Consider the following 16683-nt stretch of genomic DNA (forward strand, 5'->3'; position numbering starts at 1 on the left):
AGTTCTCCTCAAATGAAACTACAAATTCAATGCAATCCACTTATAGCCAAAATAATTTTTAAATGAAACCTGGCCAGCTGACATTTGGGAGAGAATATATGTAAGAATAGTTATGAAATGTATGCAAAAGAAGGTCAAAGAGTAGGACCTTGCCCTACCAGATATAAAATATGTTATAGAGCAACTAGAATTAAGCAGTGTGATACTGGTACTGGTACAGGACAAGATAACTGGATCACAGAATACAGTCCAGATGAAGAGAGTATATTACGCCAGGGAAGAAAGAATAAACCATTCAGTGAAAGATTTGAAGAGAATTAGATCTTCATGTAGGGGGAAAAAGTTACATCCCCTACCTCAACCACACTAAAAAACAAATACAACAAATTCTAGACAGATTATAAAAGTACTTGAAGAAAATATTAGAGATGATTTTTTTTTTTTCGGTACGCGCGCCTCTCACTGTTGTGGCCTCTCCCGTTGCAGAGCACAGGCTCCGGACACCCAGGCTCAGGGGCCATGGCTCACAGGCCCAGCCGCTCCTCGGCATGTGGGATCCTCGGGGCACGAACCCGTGTCCCCTGCATCGGCAGGCGGACTCTCAACCAGTGCGCCACCAGGGAAGCCCTAGAGATGATTTTTACGTCATGAGGTGACAAAGGCCTGGCTAACAAAACCCACCCCACCTGAGCCATGAGGAGAGGACGGGCAGATACGGTGGCAGACTGTCAACACACCTCCTACTCTTCACAGCCCTTGCCCCACTTTCCCCTGGACTGTTTGTCTTCTTCTTGTTGACTCATGAAACTCTTGGGAGTTCCCTGGTGGTCCAGTGGTTAGGGCTTGGCTCTTTCACTGCTGTGGCCCGAGGTTCAATCCCTGGTCAGGGAACTAAGATCCCGCAAGCTGCACAGCATGGCCAAACCCCACCACCTCCAAACAAACAAACAAACAAACAACTCTTCATAGTAAAGAAATACTGGCTTTCATTGAATTTCAGGGTTTCGAATCTTTCCAGTGTTTTTGTCTCTAAGGAGACACGACAAAAGAGTGGAGTAGGGAGCACAAGCTTTGCAGTCGGGTGAAACTGGCTTCTGCTTTTGGTTTGGCCCCTGGGCCCTCACACTGATCTCCTTCATCGATGAAGGAGGGATAGTAATATCATCCTCACAGGACTGTGGGCATTAAATCAGACAATATATGGAAAACTCTTCATCTTACGCTTGGCATGAATCAGTGCTAAGCTGGTGTCACAGACAAGATGGTGGAATGTATCAAAGGCTCTGCTTGTGGCATCAGGCTCTGAAGGCTCTTTCCCACCATAAGATTATAAAAATATTGCTTTTATTTTCCTCTAATACCTTTATGTGGTCTTTCTTCACATTTATGGAAATACGTTTATTTAAGATGAAAAATGGGGATCTGCTATTATTTACCCCCAAGGAGTTAGGCAGCTATTCTATCACCATTTATTCATTTTCTTCCACTGATTGGAATATTGAAACATGACATTTCAAAAGTCTTAACAACACATGGGTCTACTGCTGGACTCTATGCTACTTCAAATAAATATTCGGCTGCATTATTCCTCACTGTGGAATTGACATAATGCCTCATCTCTGTTCCGTTGAACCCCATTATTGTCTACCATAGGAAGAACACTGCATGGCCCCTGTCCTCAAAAAGCTTATCACATAAGTGGGGAGAGGAAATAATGGTTAGGACTCCTCGCTTTCACTGCCGAGGGTACAGGTTCAATTCCTACTTGGGGAACGAAGATCCTGCAGGCCAAAACAAAACAAAACAAAACAAATGTAAGGTTAAACTACCTAGAAGTTAAAAACAATAAAAAGGGGACTTTCCAGAAATTCTAAAAAGGCAAGAGGCCATATGCCACCTGGAGATATAGAGGGTACAGTCTGGGCAATGGCCAATGACTAGCAAGCTGACCCCATGCCAGTCCCCAGCCTCCTGGCTCAGAAATCATACTCTTCCTCACCAAGAGAGAACTCACGTCTTCCTGTTGTGGCGGTCGCACTTTATCAATATCACAGGATTGATCAAAAATCAGAATGCCAAATTATTACTTGACAATGAGAAATACATCTCTTCTACACACAGGGCATCCGTGTCTGCACAATGAGAGAATTGCCTTCTGTGGAGACAGGCCTCCGCGGCACACTAAAGCACAATCACACGATCGGAGGCTACTTGGTGAGAACAGAATTAGAAAAGGAATCAGCTGAATCGAGAATTTAATGGGAAGGCCTGAGGTAGCTGGATCCGTTCATCTCCTCCACAGGCACAGCCTGGCTAGGGGGCCTGACTCGTCAGTTATGCTGCCTAAGGTGCCATCTCTACTCTCGGGCAATGTGAGGATGGGCACTGCCCATGCTGGTCTCTCCTCACCTTTTCTATGCTTTCACTACTGACCAACCCTCCTGCAGATAGACACATTTCTCGTTAGAAGTTAGTACATCATGCCAGGTTGTATTCAAGTCTGATAGGCCCGCAAGCCATTGGTCCTTACGCATCTCTGCTCAGCTCCATGATGTGCTAACTTTGGTGTTTCTCTCTTGGGGGGCTGCCTTTTAAAAAACTGCTTACCACTTTTGTGAGTTCTGAGGGGAGGGACCGCTTTGCTATGGGCCCTAAGAAATGGTGACAAACCTCACAGGACTAGGATCAGGAGGGCTGCAGTATTCAGGGAAGGCTTTACGAGGACAGATATCTGAACTTGAGTTGGCTTTTCAGAGATTCATAGGACTTCCACAGGCAAAGCAAAATAAAGGAATTTTAGATGGGCAAAGGCACAGACCAAAGTAGGAATGGGTATGGTGTAACGAGCGTATAGTGAGGAGCCGCTTTGGCTGGAATGGAGGGAGGCCATTACAAGAGAAAAGGTAAATAAAGTAGGTTGGATTCGAAGGGTAGAATCAAGATTCTCAGCTTATTAAAACCACTCTTTTAATGTTAGCAACTGCCTGTGGGGAAAAGTAATAAACCATTGTGTAACCGAACAAAAGGTAAACAGGCTACCTCCAGGAATAGGCTACTATAAATATGACATACTTTAGGGTAGCCTGCTGCAGGATTTTACTTGCAGTGGTTTAATGGAACCTATCTACACAATTCCTAATACACCGGAGAAGAAAGATGCTAAGTAAACCTAAGGAATTGAAAAGATCACACTTTTATCGTTTAGGCATGTCCTTTTACCTCTCCCAGGGTGACTGATAGCTCCATGACTTTGGAGATCGTATATCTCTCATCATTTCAGCCAACAAGGAAAGAAATCAAAAGTAGAATGAGAGTGACTGCTGAGTACATCAAATCAGCATCGTTTTCTGAGTTGAAGGAATTTTACTATCATGTCAGCTCTGGCCTTCCTATAAACTTAACTTGTCAAAATAGTCCAGTGGCTTGTTATCATGGATCCAATTCCATAGAGATTTCCTGGGAGTGGAGTTCCTTTAAAAATCCTGTGGGGACTTACCTGGTGGCGCAGTGATTAAGAATCCGCCTGCCATGGGGCTTCCCTGGTGGCGCAGTGGTTGAGAGTCCGCCTGCCGATGCAGGGGACGCGGGTTCGTGCCCCGGTCCGGGAGGATCCCGCATGCCGCGGAGCGGCTGGGCCCGTGGGCCATGGCCGCTGAGCCTGCGCGTCCGGAGCCTGTGCTCCGCGGCGGGAGGGGCCACGGCAGTGAGAGGCCCGCGTACCGCAAAAAAAAAAAAAAAAAAAAATCCACCTGCCAGTGCAGGGGACACGGGTTCGATCCTTGGTCTGGGAAGGTCCCACATGCTACGGAGCAACTAAGTCCGTGCGCCACAACTCCTGAGCCTACGTGCCAAGAGCCCATACTCGACAACAAGAGAAGCCACCTCAGTGAGAAGCCCATGAACTGCAATGAAGCCCCAACGCAGCCCCCCAGAGAAAAAACAAAAACAAAACAAAAATACAAAAAATCATCCTAGGAATATACTTTTCAAGAAAAGAACAAAGTGTATGTCAGTCCTTATGACTAAAGAGAAGAATCAAGTAGTAGTAGGTGGAAAGGTGGATTTCATTCTCAGCTTGTGAGTTCTGAATCTGAATTAAGTATTGTCCTTACCTCAACGAGACAGAGAATTGTAACCCAAGTAGTCACTACTGCAGATATGGATATTGCCAAGATGAGTCTGTTGTTATAGCCATATGCTGGAACTTCTTTTGTGAGCTAAAAAAACAAGTAACAACTTTTTAAAAACAAGGAGATAAAAGGGATGAAAACTGACTATTCTTAAACCTATTCTAAACGCTAGCTAACTATTCTTAAACTACTATAAAACCCAATCCTTTCAGGCGAGTAGCTTCTATAAGAACAAGCCAATTGTAATGTTAATCTTATCATTAGCATTTTCTTCTACAATTTATTTATCTACACCTTATTTATCTTGTGTTATGCATTTTCTCGTCTTCCTTAGGAAGAGTGGCACACTGTTTAAATGAGCAAAGTGGGAGATCACTGTCTTAGCCCGTTTCATGGCTGAAGATAAGATAGAGACTAGGAGCCCGTGGCATTCCTGCTTGGGCACGTTAATGGCGTGTCCTAAACTGAGTAAAAGTCCAGGTCCCATGTGTCAGGGGTTACCATCACCTCACTTGACTCCTGCCCTTTCTGCTCACTCTGGGCTTCTGTGCTCTCACTGATATAGTTGTCAGCTTTCCACTGGTCCGTATCCCCCTCCGCTTCGGACACATTTACTTCTTGCTGCTTGCTGAGAAGCTTCATCAGGAGGCCTGTTCTAGAGATGAGGTTGGCACAGGCCAGCTGCACGTGGGTCTCCAAGCAGTTCATTTTTAAAGTCTGGATAACACGAGAAATGAGCCTTCGCACGTCATTGTTGGGGATGAGGGACCGTAGCTGCTGGTTTAGCTGAGTTTCAACTTGATCACCCGGGGATGTGAGCCCTGGGAAAGCGAAGCCTGTGGGCTTAGAGGATAATTCAGTGCCCGTGTTGTGGTACTCCCATCGTGTTTGGTTGGTGTGTTGAACAGTTGGCATACTGTTGTCTGCAGCAACAGTAGAATGTGCAGTGGACACGTTCCTATGGGTAGTGTTTCCAGGGCCGTTTCCTCCTGGCAGAGTAGAGTTTCCTGTAGAAATAATTTCTTCAGAAACATTTTGTGCAGTATTGTTTCCTGAAGTAGTATTTTCTGTAGAAGGGTCTGAAGGAGAAAATAATTCTGGAAAAGGCTTTTCCTGAGAAGTCACTTCTCCTGAAGATGAAACAGCCTCTCGTGGAGGGGAATTTATGAGACTCCTCAGTACAGAGAACGGAGGGCTTGCAAGCATCATTCTAGTGAGTGAACTTTTCTTTCTGAACTTTCCACTCCTTTTGGCTTTGGGTTTTCTGTGGACCCGATGAGACCTAATTTTATGGAAGATGTATTTTTTTCCAGAATGTGAGATTAGTTCGAAGTCCTTAATGTTTCTAGTTCTAGCCTTTGCATCCTCTAAAACATGAAGAGTGTTGGATAAGTCTTTTGATGTGCTTTTAACGTCAGATGGGGATTTTGGAGGGATGGAGGCAGAAGGCCTGCCCTTGAAGTACTGTTTCCGGGAAGAGGAGCCTGCTGCCTTGTGTTCCTTTATGAATGCAGACTCTGCGTTGGAGGACTTTCCCACCAGCTTCCTGGGACTCTGAACCATGAGAAGCTGTTTCAGCTTTCTTGGGGATGGCCTCCTGAGCCTTCTTTCTTCAGCAGTGTTCGCCTCAGATGGCTGGGCATTCTGTTTCCCCCTGACGCTCTCATCTCCCACTGCTTTGAGGTGCATTTTCTGTATGCCCCTTGGGCCCTTGAGGACCCTGTTCACTCTCAGCAGCCTTTCCTCTGTACTCTCAGTGTTTGCGAGGCTGTCTTTCTGTGGTTGGGCAGTTTGCAATTTCTTTTGAAAGATGTAGCTTTTAAACGTGGCACTTGAAATGTTGGAACGCGTACGCGTGGCAGGTTTTTCTTCCTTTTTAACCTCATCAATTTTTTCTTGAGTTTCTGCATCTAACAAATTTTCCGCAAAACGGAGTTTCCTCAATTTGTTTTTATTAGTTGAAGTGTTGGGTACAGGTGTAACAGAAGGGCTCCTTGTACTGTTTTTCAAAAGGCCCTGCGGCATATCTCCATCTTTTGTATTCGAAAACAGAAGCTGAATGAATGGTAATAATGTTGCTTCCACATCTCCGAGATTTCCCTCTGAGGTATAAGGCAGTATGTCATTTAGTGTACTGATAATATCACTTTTATTATTAAAGTCCAGCTGCTCATTCATGAAGCCTGACAAGGTGACAGCACTTTTATCTGATGACGCCCTCTCTGACTCAATAGTCAGCTCAGTGGTGGTGTTCTTCTTGCGGGCTTGTAACACCTTCATCAACGATCCTTCTGCATTCTGTATAGATGTTTCTTCATCTGTCAAAAAAGAAGGGACTGTTTTTGATCATTGAACACTGATGGGACAGCTTTTTGTCAGTCCACAGCCAAATAAATTAGGAATCAGTCAAAGTTTGAGTGCCACTGAGGAGTAAAAGAAACCCACACTTAAGCCTATGACTGGCAACAACAAAATGTGAAAAAGATATCTCTTGAAAAAGTGGCTATCTACTCAGAAAATTCTGTAGCGTGAAATATAGTAACTATGTTCAGGATTACTCCACTGGTTCCCAGGGGCCAGTACTCAAGAAAAGGCAAGGCTGGAAGACAAATACTCCCCTACTCAGCTGGACTCTCTGCAGGTCTACTGTGACTCCTCACATTCATATACCCCATCCTGTCCTGCCTCAGAGGCAGAGGAGTGTGAGGCTTCCTCTCTCCACCTCTTCAGTGTGCTTGTGTTCTTGCTGCTATCACATGACCACGACAACAACCGCCGCTAACAGGTCGTCATCTGGACATGTCCTTCTCCACCCGCCCACCGAGTCCTTTGCTCAGTCCCTGCTTCCATATATCCCAGCGCCCATAACACAAGGATCTATACAGAAAAAACCACTATGTCCACCCTGGCTCTTTGCTAAAATTTGGGCAGGGATCTGGGGTATAAATTCAGAGATTTGCCAGATTATATGCCAATGTGGAATGTTCAACAAATCAATGGAATAATACTTGAGGTCTTCAACTGCAGAAGGGAACAAGCAACTTCTGTCAGATGGCTACTTTGCTTTCATTTCATTTTACTTCTAATATTTCCAGCTTTACTTGGGGAACCGTCCAAAGCTTCTGACTGTGTGAAGGCAATGTGTACCATTGTGCAGGTGGGCTTCTCTTCCAAAAGGATTAAAAGTAGTTTTGGTGAGGGTCAGAGGAGGAGGGGAGGGTCATGAGAAAGGAGGAGCATGGGCTTGCAGAGAGCCCCAAACTGGGGACAGGAGATCGGGGCACTAGGGTCATAGCACTTAACACCTCTGATCTTGTTTTTTCTCACCTGTAAAAGGAGAGTAAAAATGCCTTTTCTGCCCACATCTGGGGGAGAAGGGAGTAATATAATTAGTAAAGTGTCTGGGGGAGTTCCCTGGTGGTCTGGTGGTTAGGACCCGGCACTTTCCCTGCTGTGGCCCGGGTTCAATCCCTGGTTGGGGAACTAAGATCCCACAAGCTGTGTGGCACGGCCAGAAAAAAAAAAACCGTGTTGAAAAATCAGCAATATTGCCTTTATATAAGGTGCAAAGTGTTGTTTGTAGGATGTGCTCTAGATCACTGAAAGAGGCTTGTATTCAAGCTACCTGGGCATGAAAGTACATTTTGGAAGTCATCAACTTAGTACCAATAAAGCTAATATATAGAAAAATAGTTGAAACCCCCTGAGTGTTTTGTGGATAGAAAAGCTTGAGATTCAGAGCAAGCTCAGAGCTAGACAGTCTAAGAATAAACTAGCTCTCCCGTCCATTAGAAGGGCTAGGTAGCAGCTTCTGGTTATGGAACCAGAAAATCTCAGGCTCCAAATAGGACATAAAACAGCATCACTTGTACTGTTTAAAAAATTGCAGAAACACACAAAATAAACAAAAATATATTTACACCTCTCCTATGAGACAAAGAGTACCTGAGACTTAATGTATATAAAATCAGTTTACAAAATGTGATGCGCTATATGAATAAGTTCTCATTTGCAGAGAGCACAGCATAGGATATGTGGTCATTAATGTGAATTCCCTTCCCCCTTCCATTCCTTTCTCTTGTTCCTTTATGTATGCGGATCAGCTACATTACTAAGCTAACAATGTACCTGAGCTATTATTAGCTTAATAATGTAACCAAGAATCTGATTTTTAGCAAGGGGGTAGCTCTTAGAATCTTAGGGAGCTGGAACTCTGAATGAATGAATTAAAACAATGCAATTACACCACTAATTTTAAAATTTATCATCATTGATTAAAAATAAACATTAAAAAATTAAATTAACAATTTATTATCCCACCATTGAGACTCACCACAAGGTGTCACATCTGTCAGGCATTCACTGTCACAACGCAGCTTGAGTGTCTTACAGACAACCTCAATACTATCTTTAAATTGGCAGAGGCAGCAGCCCATACGGCTAGGTAAGATCCTATAAATGGAAACACTGGTCATTAAAGTTGTGATAAAAGAGTTACTTGAGTAGGTAGAAGGGGGAGTCCAAGGCCCCCACAGACCACTGCAAAAAGGAGTTCTTGGGGCTCATGGGCTGGAGAACAGGATAGGGGCCAGTTGGCCAATTGCTGCTCTTGACTGTTGTAAATAAATATAGTGGAGGAGAGAGGTGCCCAACAGAAGGATTAGGATGGCAGTAGGTATGGTATGCCTAGAAAAAAGGGAATAGGGATTAGAATTGGGGGACATTGATCTGTAATTTAATTCAGAAGTATCTCGTACCAACTCCAAAGCCTCACTTTGGGTTGAGAGTACACAGGAAGAAGGCAGACTTCTAAGAAGAGTCTGAATAAGGCCGCACTTTCTGGAGTCCCTTTCTCAGTTCCTACTTGTCAGTAGTAATATATCAGAAGTTATTCTAGTAATAAAAAAGCATCGTGTGGTTAAACAATAACAGATATCACATTGGCCAAATCTAGACAAATGGAACATTCCAAAGAATAACATGATCATTATAATAAGGTATAACATAGTTAATTTAGAAAAAAGCACATGAGTTCATAATGATACTCAAAATGAAAAGTGGGGAGCTCTTCTCTATAGAATCATGTCAGCTAATAAATGCAAAAGGAATGATAGATTAGGAAAGTGTCATTTTGCAAGTATCAATGTAATAATCGATTCAGACAAGGCTTATCATTGATGCACAGTTGGGTGAAGAGTTGTTTGAAAGTAGGATCTCCACTGATCCCAAAGTATGGGACCTCATATTATTTATCAATTACCAAGGGGAAAAATAACTTCACAATGGAGAGATATGGAAGAAACCACCTTAATCAAGGGATCAGACTTAGCACTGGGCCACCTGAAGTGATGAAGTATGAAGAATACATCACCTATATAGTATTCTTCCCCAAAATATTTACTTTGAATCAAATGAGGAAACAGACAAATCCAGATTGTGGGGCAGTTTACAAGACAACTGGCTTAGACTCTTCAAAAATGCCAATGTCATAAAAGACCAAAAAAAAAAAAAAATAGAATAGCAGGGAAATATTCTAGATTAAAGAAAACAAAGACATGACATGCAATGCCTAATCTTTAATTGGATCCTGTATAAAAATAAAACAGACTTAAAAAACATTATTGGCTACTGGCCAAGATGAAGTAACAAGGACCAATTTAACCTCCCACCTGAAACAATGAAAGCATCAGGCAGAACATATGAAACAACAGTTTTCAAGAAACTGGACCTCAGGCAATACAGTTCAGTGATCCCCAGGAGATGGAAAATAAATGAAGTGATACCTATAATAGCCCTAACTTACTTCTCTGAGAGTTTCCAGGTCATGGTACAGGGAAGAGAAGTCCAGGCTGAGACTGGTGGACTCTCTGACTGAGGAAATGGAGCTGAGAGTCTGGGAAAACCAAGGTAACTAGAGTTCACAAAGCAGAGTATGAGAGAGAAAAGAAGTGCACAGACAACGAACTCTGGGGATATGCAGAGGGATCTCTTGAGAATTCAACACAGTATTGGTCAGTACATTTGTGTGAGGAATTACTTGATGCCAGGAAAAGAACCACATGAAAGCATTAATAATAAGAATAACTGGTTATCACACAGGGTTGTAGGAATAGTACCTGTTCCTACAAGTCAGACTGGAAAACCTCATGATACTCAGAAAGGACTTGTCTCAGTAGTTGCAAATAATGAGCTCCAGACTAAAGGCTACGTGAACTGCTACCCAACGAATCTTAACAGCTAGACTTAAAAGAATAAAATTGTTCTGAGTAACTTAATTTCAGACAAAACAAAGCCCAAGCATTTTACAGGAATATAAATATATATAGCACACAATAAACTAAACTCACAACATCTGTTATCATATGAAAAATTGCCAAGCATGCAAAGAAGTAGGAAAATATGACCCATACTGAGGAGAAAAGGCAACCAATCAAAACTAACCCATAGCCTATACAGATGTTAGAATTGGTAGAAAAGAACATTTAAAAAGGTGTTATACATGGGGCTCTCTTGAGCCTGCGCATCCGGAGTCTGTGGTCCGCCACGAGAAAGGCCACAACAGTGAGCGGCCCGCGTACCAGAAAAAAAAAAAAAAGTTATTATACATGAAGAAAAGTTATTAGAACTGTATTTCAGTTGTTAAGAAACCCAGACTAAACACTGAAAATGTTAAGTAGAGGCATGGAAAATGTAAAACAGACCCAAATTGAGCTTCTAGAGATTACAAACAAAGTCTAAATGAAAAAGACATTGAATGAGGTTAATGGCAGATTAGACACTGCAGAAGAAAGGGTCAGTGAACATTAAGGCACAGTAATAGAAACTATCCAAAATGAAACAAAACGTGTAACAAAACAAAACAACAACAAAAATGAATAGAGCATCAGCGAATTGTGCAACAACTTCAAGTGGTCTAATACATGTGTACTTAGAGTCCATGAAGGAGAGGAGAAATACAAAAAATTGAAGAAATAATACCCCAAATTTTTCTACATTGGTAAACACTATAAACCCACAAAGTCAAGAAGATCAATGAACGTTAAGCATAAGAAACATGGACAAAACTACACCAAGGCACAAAAAATAATCAAATTGCTCAAAACCAGCAATAAAGAAAAAAGTTAAAAGCAGCCAGAGGAAAAACCTATACAGTACATACAGAGGAACAAAGATAACAATGACAGGAGAATTCTTTTTGGAAACAATGTAAACGAGAACTCAGTGGAATAACATCTTTAAAATAGTGAATTGAATTCTGTCAAGCTAGAATTTGTACCCACATCTGTCAAAACAAAAGCAAAATAAAGACTATCTCAGACATACAAAAGCTGAAAGAATTCATTACTAGTAGACTTTCCCTATAAGAAATGTTAAAAGAAGTATTTTTAAGCAGAAGGAAAATGTCACCAGATTGCAATATGTATCTACACAAAAGATTAAGAATACTGGAATTGGGACTTCCCTGGTGGTTCAGTGGTTAAGAATCTGCCTGCCAATGCAGGGGACACGGCTTCGATTCCTTGTCAGGGAAGATCCCACATGCCGCAGAGCAGCTAAGCCCGTACACCACAACTACTGAGCCTGCACTCTAGAGCCTGTGTGCCACAACTGCTGAACTAAGGATATGACCACAGACTGTCATGAAAATTACTTGGAATGTTTTTTTTCCAAAATAACTTACGTATCTAAACTGACTTTTTCTACAAATCAATAAAAAAAAATAGTAACAGAAAAATGGGCAAAGGACAGACAATTCAGGGATAAAATACAAATGTTCAGTAAACTTATAAAGATATTTAATTTCACAAATAATAAGAAAAATTCAAATTCAGACGGGACCCCTTGTATTCATCTGTCAGATTAGCAAAAAAAAAAGTGAGAATCTCCAGTGGTGGAAGGGTGTGGGGAAATGAATGTCATCACAGCATGGTGACTGGAGGATAAGCTGGTACAACAATTTTTTTTTTTCTAGCACAACTCTTTTGAGGGCAAATAAAATTTTATATCTAAATAGTCTTCACCCCAACAATCCCATTTCTAGATAACTATTCTATAGAAATAAACGACCAGGCTCACAAAAATGCATGTACGAGGATATTCATTGCAGCAATGCAAGTAACAAGAAAACTGGACATAATCTAAACATCCTTCAATAGGGGCATTATTAAACTGTAACACATTCATACTATGGAATATTATGCAGGAGTTTAAAGGAATGGGGTAACCCTCTATGTACTGGGAAGGAAAGAAATCTAAGACATATCAGGAAATGAAGGAATCAAGTTTCAGGATGTTAATTATGTAAAAAATGATAAGAAAAACACACAAACCTCTTTTGCTATCTGTAAATATGTATGTACTCAAACGTATGGAAAAGAGTCTGGAAGGATTAATACTAAACTCAAAGTAGTGGGTGTGGGATTAGGGCAAAAGGAGGGTTTTCACTATACCTGTTATTTCATTGTTATATATTGAGAATATAATCATGTATTACTTGTACAATGGAAAATAAGTTTAAATTGTCTCTTACTGATTTTCAAGAGGTCCTGCCAAATTTAATTTTTTAAATAAACATAGAATTTCAATCATTAGGTTGCTTTGGGATATGGAAGGGGAAATACCTTTGCTCACAGGTATTGACCTCAAAATTCTGGACCAAGAAGGATCTTGTAATGCAGTTAGCTTTTTGTATTCATATTTGGGGAGAGTAACTCACAGCTCCTCAGCCCAGTGGTATGCCTTCCATATACTTTCATCAATGTAAGAAATAGAGTTTCCTTGGAAATTTCTGTGAAGAAACACAGTTCATATGCTTGAATAGGTAGGAAAAGAATGTAGAGAATAAGGAAAAGAATCATGGCCGCCATGTAGGGAATATTCAAATGCAGAAAAGACCAGCTTTTTAATTCCCACAGCTTCCCAGCTTCCCAGTGTGCACAATTAATAAAAACATACTGTGAGGCCACTGGCACAAACAATGAGGCATCCCCTGAGAACCTGACTTCCTATCTGTCCAAATTCTTGGATACATAATGCCAATTACTTTTTTCCCAAAATCACTTATGTGTCTAAAATGACTCCTACAAATCAATGAGAAAAATGGCAAACATTTATCAATATCAGCAAATAAATATTAAGAAATCCTATGGCAGGCAACACCAAAGCTTTGGCTTAGTGCCCTCAGAACCTCTCCAGGTGTTAGAAGGATATGGCAAGGCAATTAGAAATTAGAGGGACTAATACGAAAATATCTCTTAAACATATTGCCTAGGGAAAAGCACAAGTCACTGAACAAGGAGTAAAGTTATTACCTCATTAGGGGAACAAAATGCAAAGGAAAGAGATCGGAAGGAAGGACACACATCAAAACAGTAACAGGAGTTACCTTATTGGTGGTAGGGAAGGTGGGGTGGAATTTTCACATTTTATCCTATATACTTCTGTGGCATTTCTTTTTTTAAACAGTGAGAATGTATCCATGAATTAGACGTGTTTAAAAGAAGCTGTTAAATGCCTGAGGTTCGGTTTGCACCACTAACTCAGTGGGTGACTGAATCTTTAGCTTTAGCTTTGCCCTCTTCCCTCAGCAACAATGGAACTATTCAGTTTATATGCACATTTTTCACGGGAGTCAGAAATAAGTCAAAACGGATACCTGCCTGCCCATCTGCCTGAGGGACATTTCCACTCAAACAGAGCCTTCTGGTTGCTTTATGCTCACCAATAAAAGATGCCTAAGACTGAACTCATCTCCCTCAAACTGACTCTGCTTCCCAACTGCTGTATTTCCACCTATTATACCACCATCATTCTGCCCCTCAACACATGTGATTTTTCTCTTTCCTGTACTACAATCCCCCAACTCTAGTCAATTACTACGTCTTGTCAGGTTTTCCTCTGTAGTACTCTCAGGATTTTCTTTCTACTTCCATCACAACCACTCTAATTCGGCCCCTTCTCACTTTACTCCTAGATTTTGCTAAAGCATTCTATTTGGTCTCCCGGAACCAAGCTTTCCTCTCTAGGTCGCTCTACATATGAAATCTAAAATCAGCCTCTTGCTTTAATCATTTGTCTCTCTTGCTTGAATACTTGCAGCGGCTCCCCATATCTCACAGCATAACTTTCAAACCCCCGTTGCCGATAGTCAAGATATTTTATAATCTTATCTTTCATTGTTGCCTAACCCAATTCTTCACAGCCAGACTAATCTAATACATTCTGATCATCCCTGCAGTCACACCTTTGCCTAGACTGTACTGCCTGTTATTTTTCTGACAAATCACAGCCAATCTTGAAGTCGCAGCTAAAGATTTAGCGTATCCATGCAGCCTTCTGTCACCTCCACACCCCTGTGATTACAGGTTCTGGTGAATTACAGCACGTATCTGTATTTCTCTTAATACTTAATTATATATTACCTCCCTTTTAAGGCATGTCCCCTTTCTTCCCACTTGTCATTGTCATGTTCTGGAGACAATGACATGTACTTCTGTGGCTCCCACAGTACTTAGCCCTGGGTTGGGCACAAAATGGGTGCTACACATAGAAAGCCAGGGGACAAAGATGAGTTCTAGATATAACTGAGGGACTGAATAATAATAATAGCTAACACTAAAATATATGCTAGGCACTGATAGAAGAGCTTTACCAATATTAACTCATCTAAATCTCCCAATGAGATTGGAGTCATTGGGAGATTTAGCAGCCATAGGAGTCATCCTGTGAGACGATGACTACCATAATCCCCATTTTACAGATGAGGAAGTTGAGTCATAAAGCTAATAAATGACAGACCTGGGTTCAAACCCAGGTAGTCTGGCTCCGGAATCTCTACTCTTAACCACATTGTTGTATTACCACCAAAGAGATGGGGAGAGGGACATGTTGCTGTAAAGAGGATGGAGTAAAGATGGGAGAAGAGTAGATGTTAAGGAATTAAATAATGGGGTAAAAAACGGAGACGGAAAAAATAAGGGCAATTACAAGACTGGAGGAGAGGGAAAAATAGTAAGAAGAATGAAGATAAGGAATCATTGACAAACAAAAGGTGGAAACACAAAGTCAGTCAATGTGGATTGGGGAGATAAGGAGGGCCCAGGAAGACCTGAAGAAAGGCTGCATTGTCAGGCAGGATGCAGAGAACAAATGAGGAAAGGCCGATTCTTACAGGATGGTGAAGGTGCCGTTGTAGGCGTCAGGCTCTGGCTCAGGCACTCTGTGGAGCTTCTGCTTTGGGCTGAGACCAACACACGACAGCGTCTCATTTTTGCAGGTACAGAGCTCACATATGCTGATGTTTGTGGTGGCATTCTGCCCTGGCTGCTTCTTTTCTGGGGTATATCTTACACCAGGAAGACCTGTGGATACTGAATACTGAGTCGAAGGAAAAAGAACCGTCTCAGATGGCCTTGGTTGCTGAGATACGTTAACTCCCAGGTCCACAGGTGAAACTGTGACTTGAGACAGGTTTGGTTGTGCAAGCGTCACCTCAGGGTGTTTTGGAGGGGGAGCTGTAGTCTGCTGCCGGGCTGTAGAATGTTCAGACTCTGTAGTAGGTTCTGGAGTTGTGGTCAGCTCCAGGTTCAAAGGTTTAACTGTGATACTGGGTGATGTTGGAGGCTCAGTGTGATCCTGATGCGGTGTTGGAACTATTGGATTGTGATATACTGGAGGCTGAGCTACAAAAACCTCCTTAGGTGGTTCTGCAGGCTGGGTTAAGGTCTCCTGCATGACTGGAGAAGGTTCACCCTCCTTAGTGGGTTCTGGCCTTCTGGTCAGTCCAAGGTCCAATGGTTGAATTGTGACCTCAATCAAAGTTGGGTGGCGAGCCTGAACTTGCTCTGGATTTGGAAATGTCACCTCGGGGTACGGTGGTTGAATTGGGGCTCCTTGGTGAACTGGAAAAAGTTCAACATTTTCAGAGGGGATTGGATGCTGCTCTGAAAATTCCTGCCAGACTGACAAAGGTTCCAACTGCTCAGAGGACACTGTAGACTGAGCCGAGGTTTCTTGTTGGGGTGGAGGAGTTTCAAGCTCATTAGTGAACGCTGCAGTTACGATAAGTGCAAGACCCACAGGTTTAACAGAGACATCGGGCCGCTGCAGAAGCTGAGCTTGATCCTGACCTAGAGGAGAAACTGTCGGCACAGGATGCTCTGGAGAGAAAACTACACTCGCGGAATCCGTGTCAGGGTATGGAGCCTCAGTCTCAGTCAACTCCCGATGAGGCGGGGCCAACATCTCGAATGGAGACCAGGACGTCAAGTAATTAAAGCCCCCGGCTTCTGCCAGGGGTGTAAGGGCATGGGGCAATTTGGGAGGGGGGTCTGAGGCGTATGAAGACCAAGCCTCTGTCAGCCGCGGGGGGTTGGGGGTCACCTGGACGGGGCCCAGGGCCCACTCCGGAGGCTGAACTGCCTGGACTTGAAGCCACAGTTGTAGCCACGTGAGGAAGAGCCGTGGCAACCAAAGGCGTAGCCGGGACATAACGTGCAGCGGGTCGCAGGCACAGTGACCCAGGCCAGTGAGGAGCCGGAGCCACATCCTGTGT

At 42.6% G+C, this 16683-nt stretch overlaps 1 protein-coding gene across 4 annotated transcripts in view; it reads right to left on the reverse strand.

Annotated features, from left to right (window-relative positions):
- The window catches only part of LOC137211954 (leucine-rich repeat-containing protein 37A3-like), a 113934-nt gene that overhangs the window by 23645 nt on the left and 73606 nt on the right, over positions 1-16683 (reverse strand). For 2 of the 4 annotated variants that reach the window (XR_010937288.1, XM_067714752.1), the window contains exons 1-5: positions 15301-16676; positions 12847-12918; positions 8464-8582; positions 4638-6448; positions 4113-4217 (exon numbers count right to left, since the gene is read on the reverse strand). The exons of the other annotated variants lie outside the window; for them this stretch is intronic. Coding sequence is in view for 1 of the 2 variants with exons in the window: in XM_067714752.1 (XP_067570853.1) it covers positions 4113-4217; positions 4638-6448; positions 8464-8582; positions 12847-12918; positions 15301-16676 (3483 nt within the window). In the remaining variant the exon portion in view is untranslated. Of the gene's footprint in view, positions 1-4112; positions 4218-4637; positions 6449-8463; positions 8583-12846; positions 12919-15300; positions 16677-16683 lie in introns of those variants that run through there. 4 annotated transcript variants of the gene reach the window in all.

Source organism: Pseudorca crassidens, chromosome 19 (assembly GCF_039906515.1).
Source record: "Pseudorca crassidens isolate mPseCra1 chromosome 19, mPseCra1.hap1, whole genome shotgun sequence".
In the NCBI taxonomy this organism is placed as follows: Eukaryota; Metazoa; Chordata; class Mammalia; order Artiodactyla; family Delphinidae; genus Pseudorca; species Pseudorca crassidens.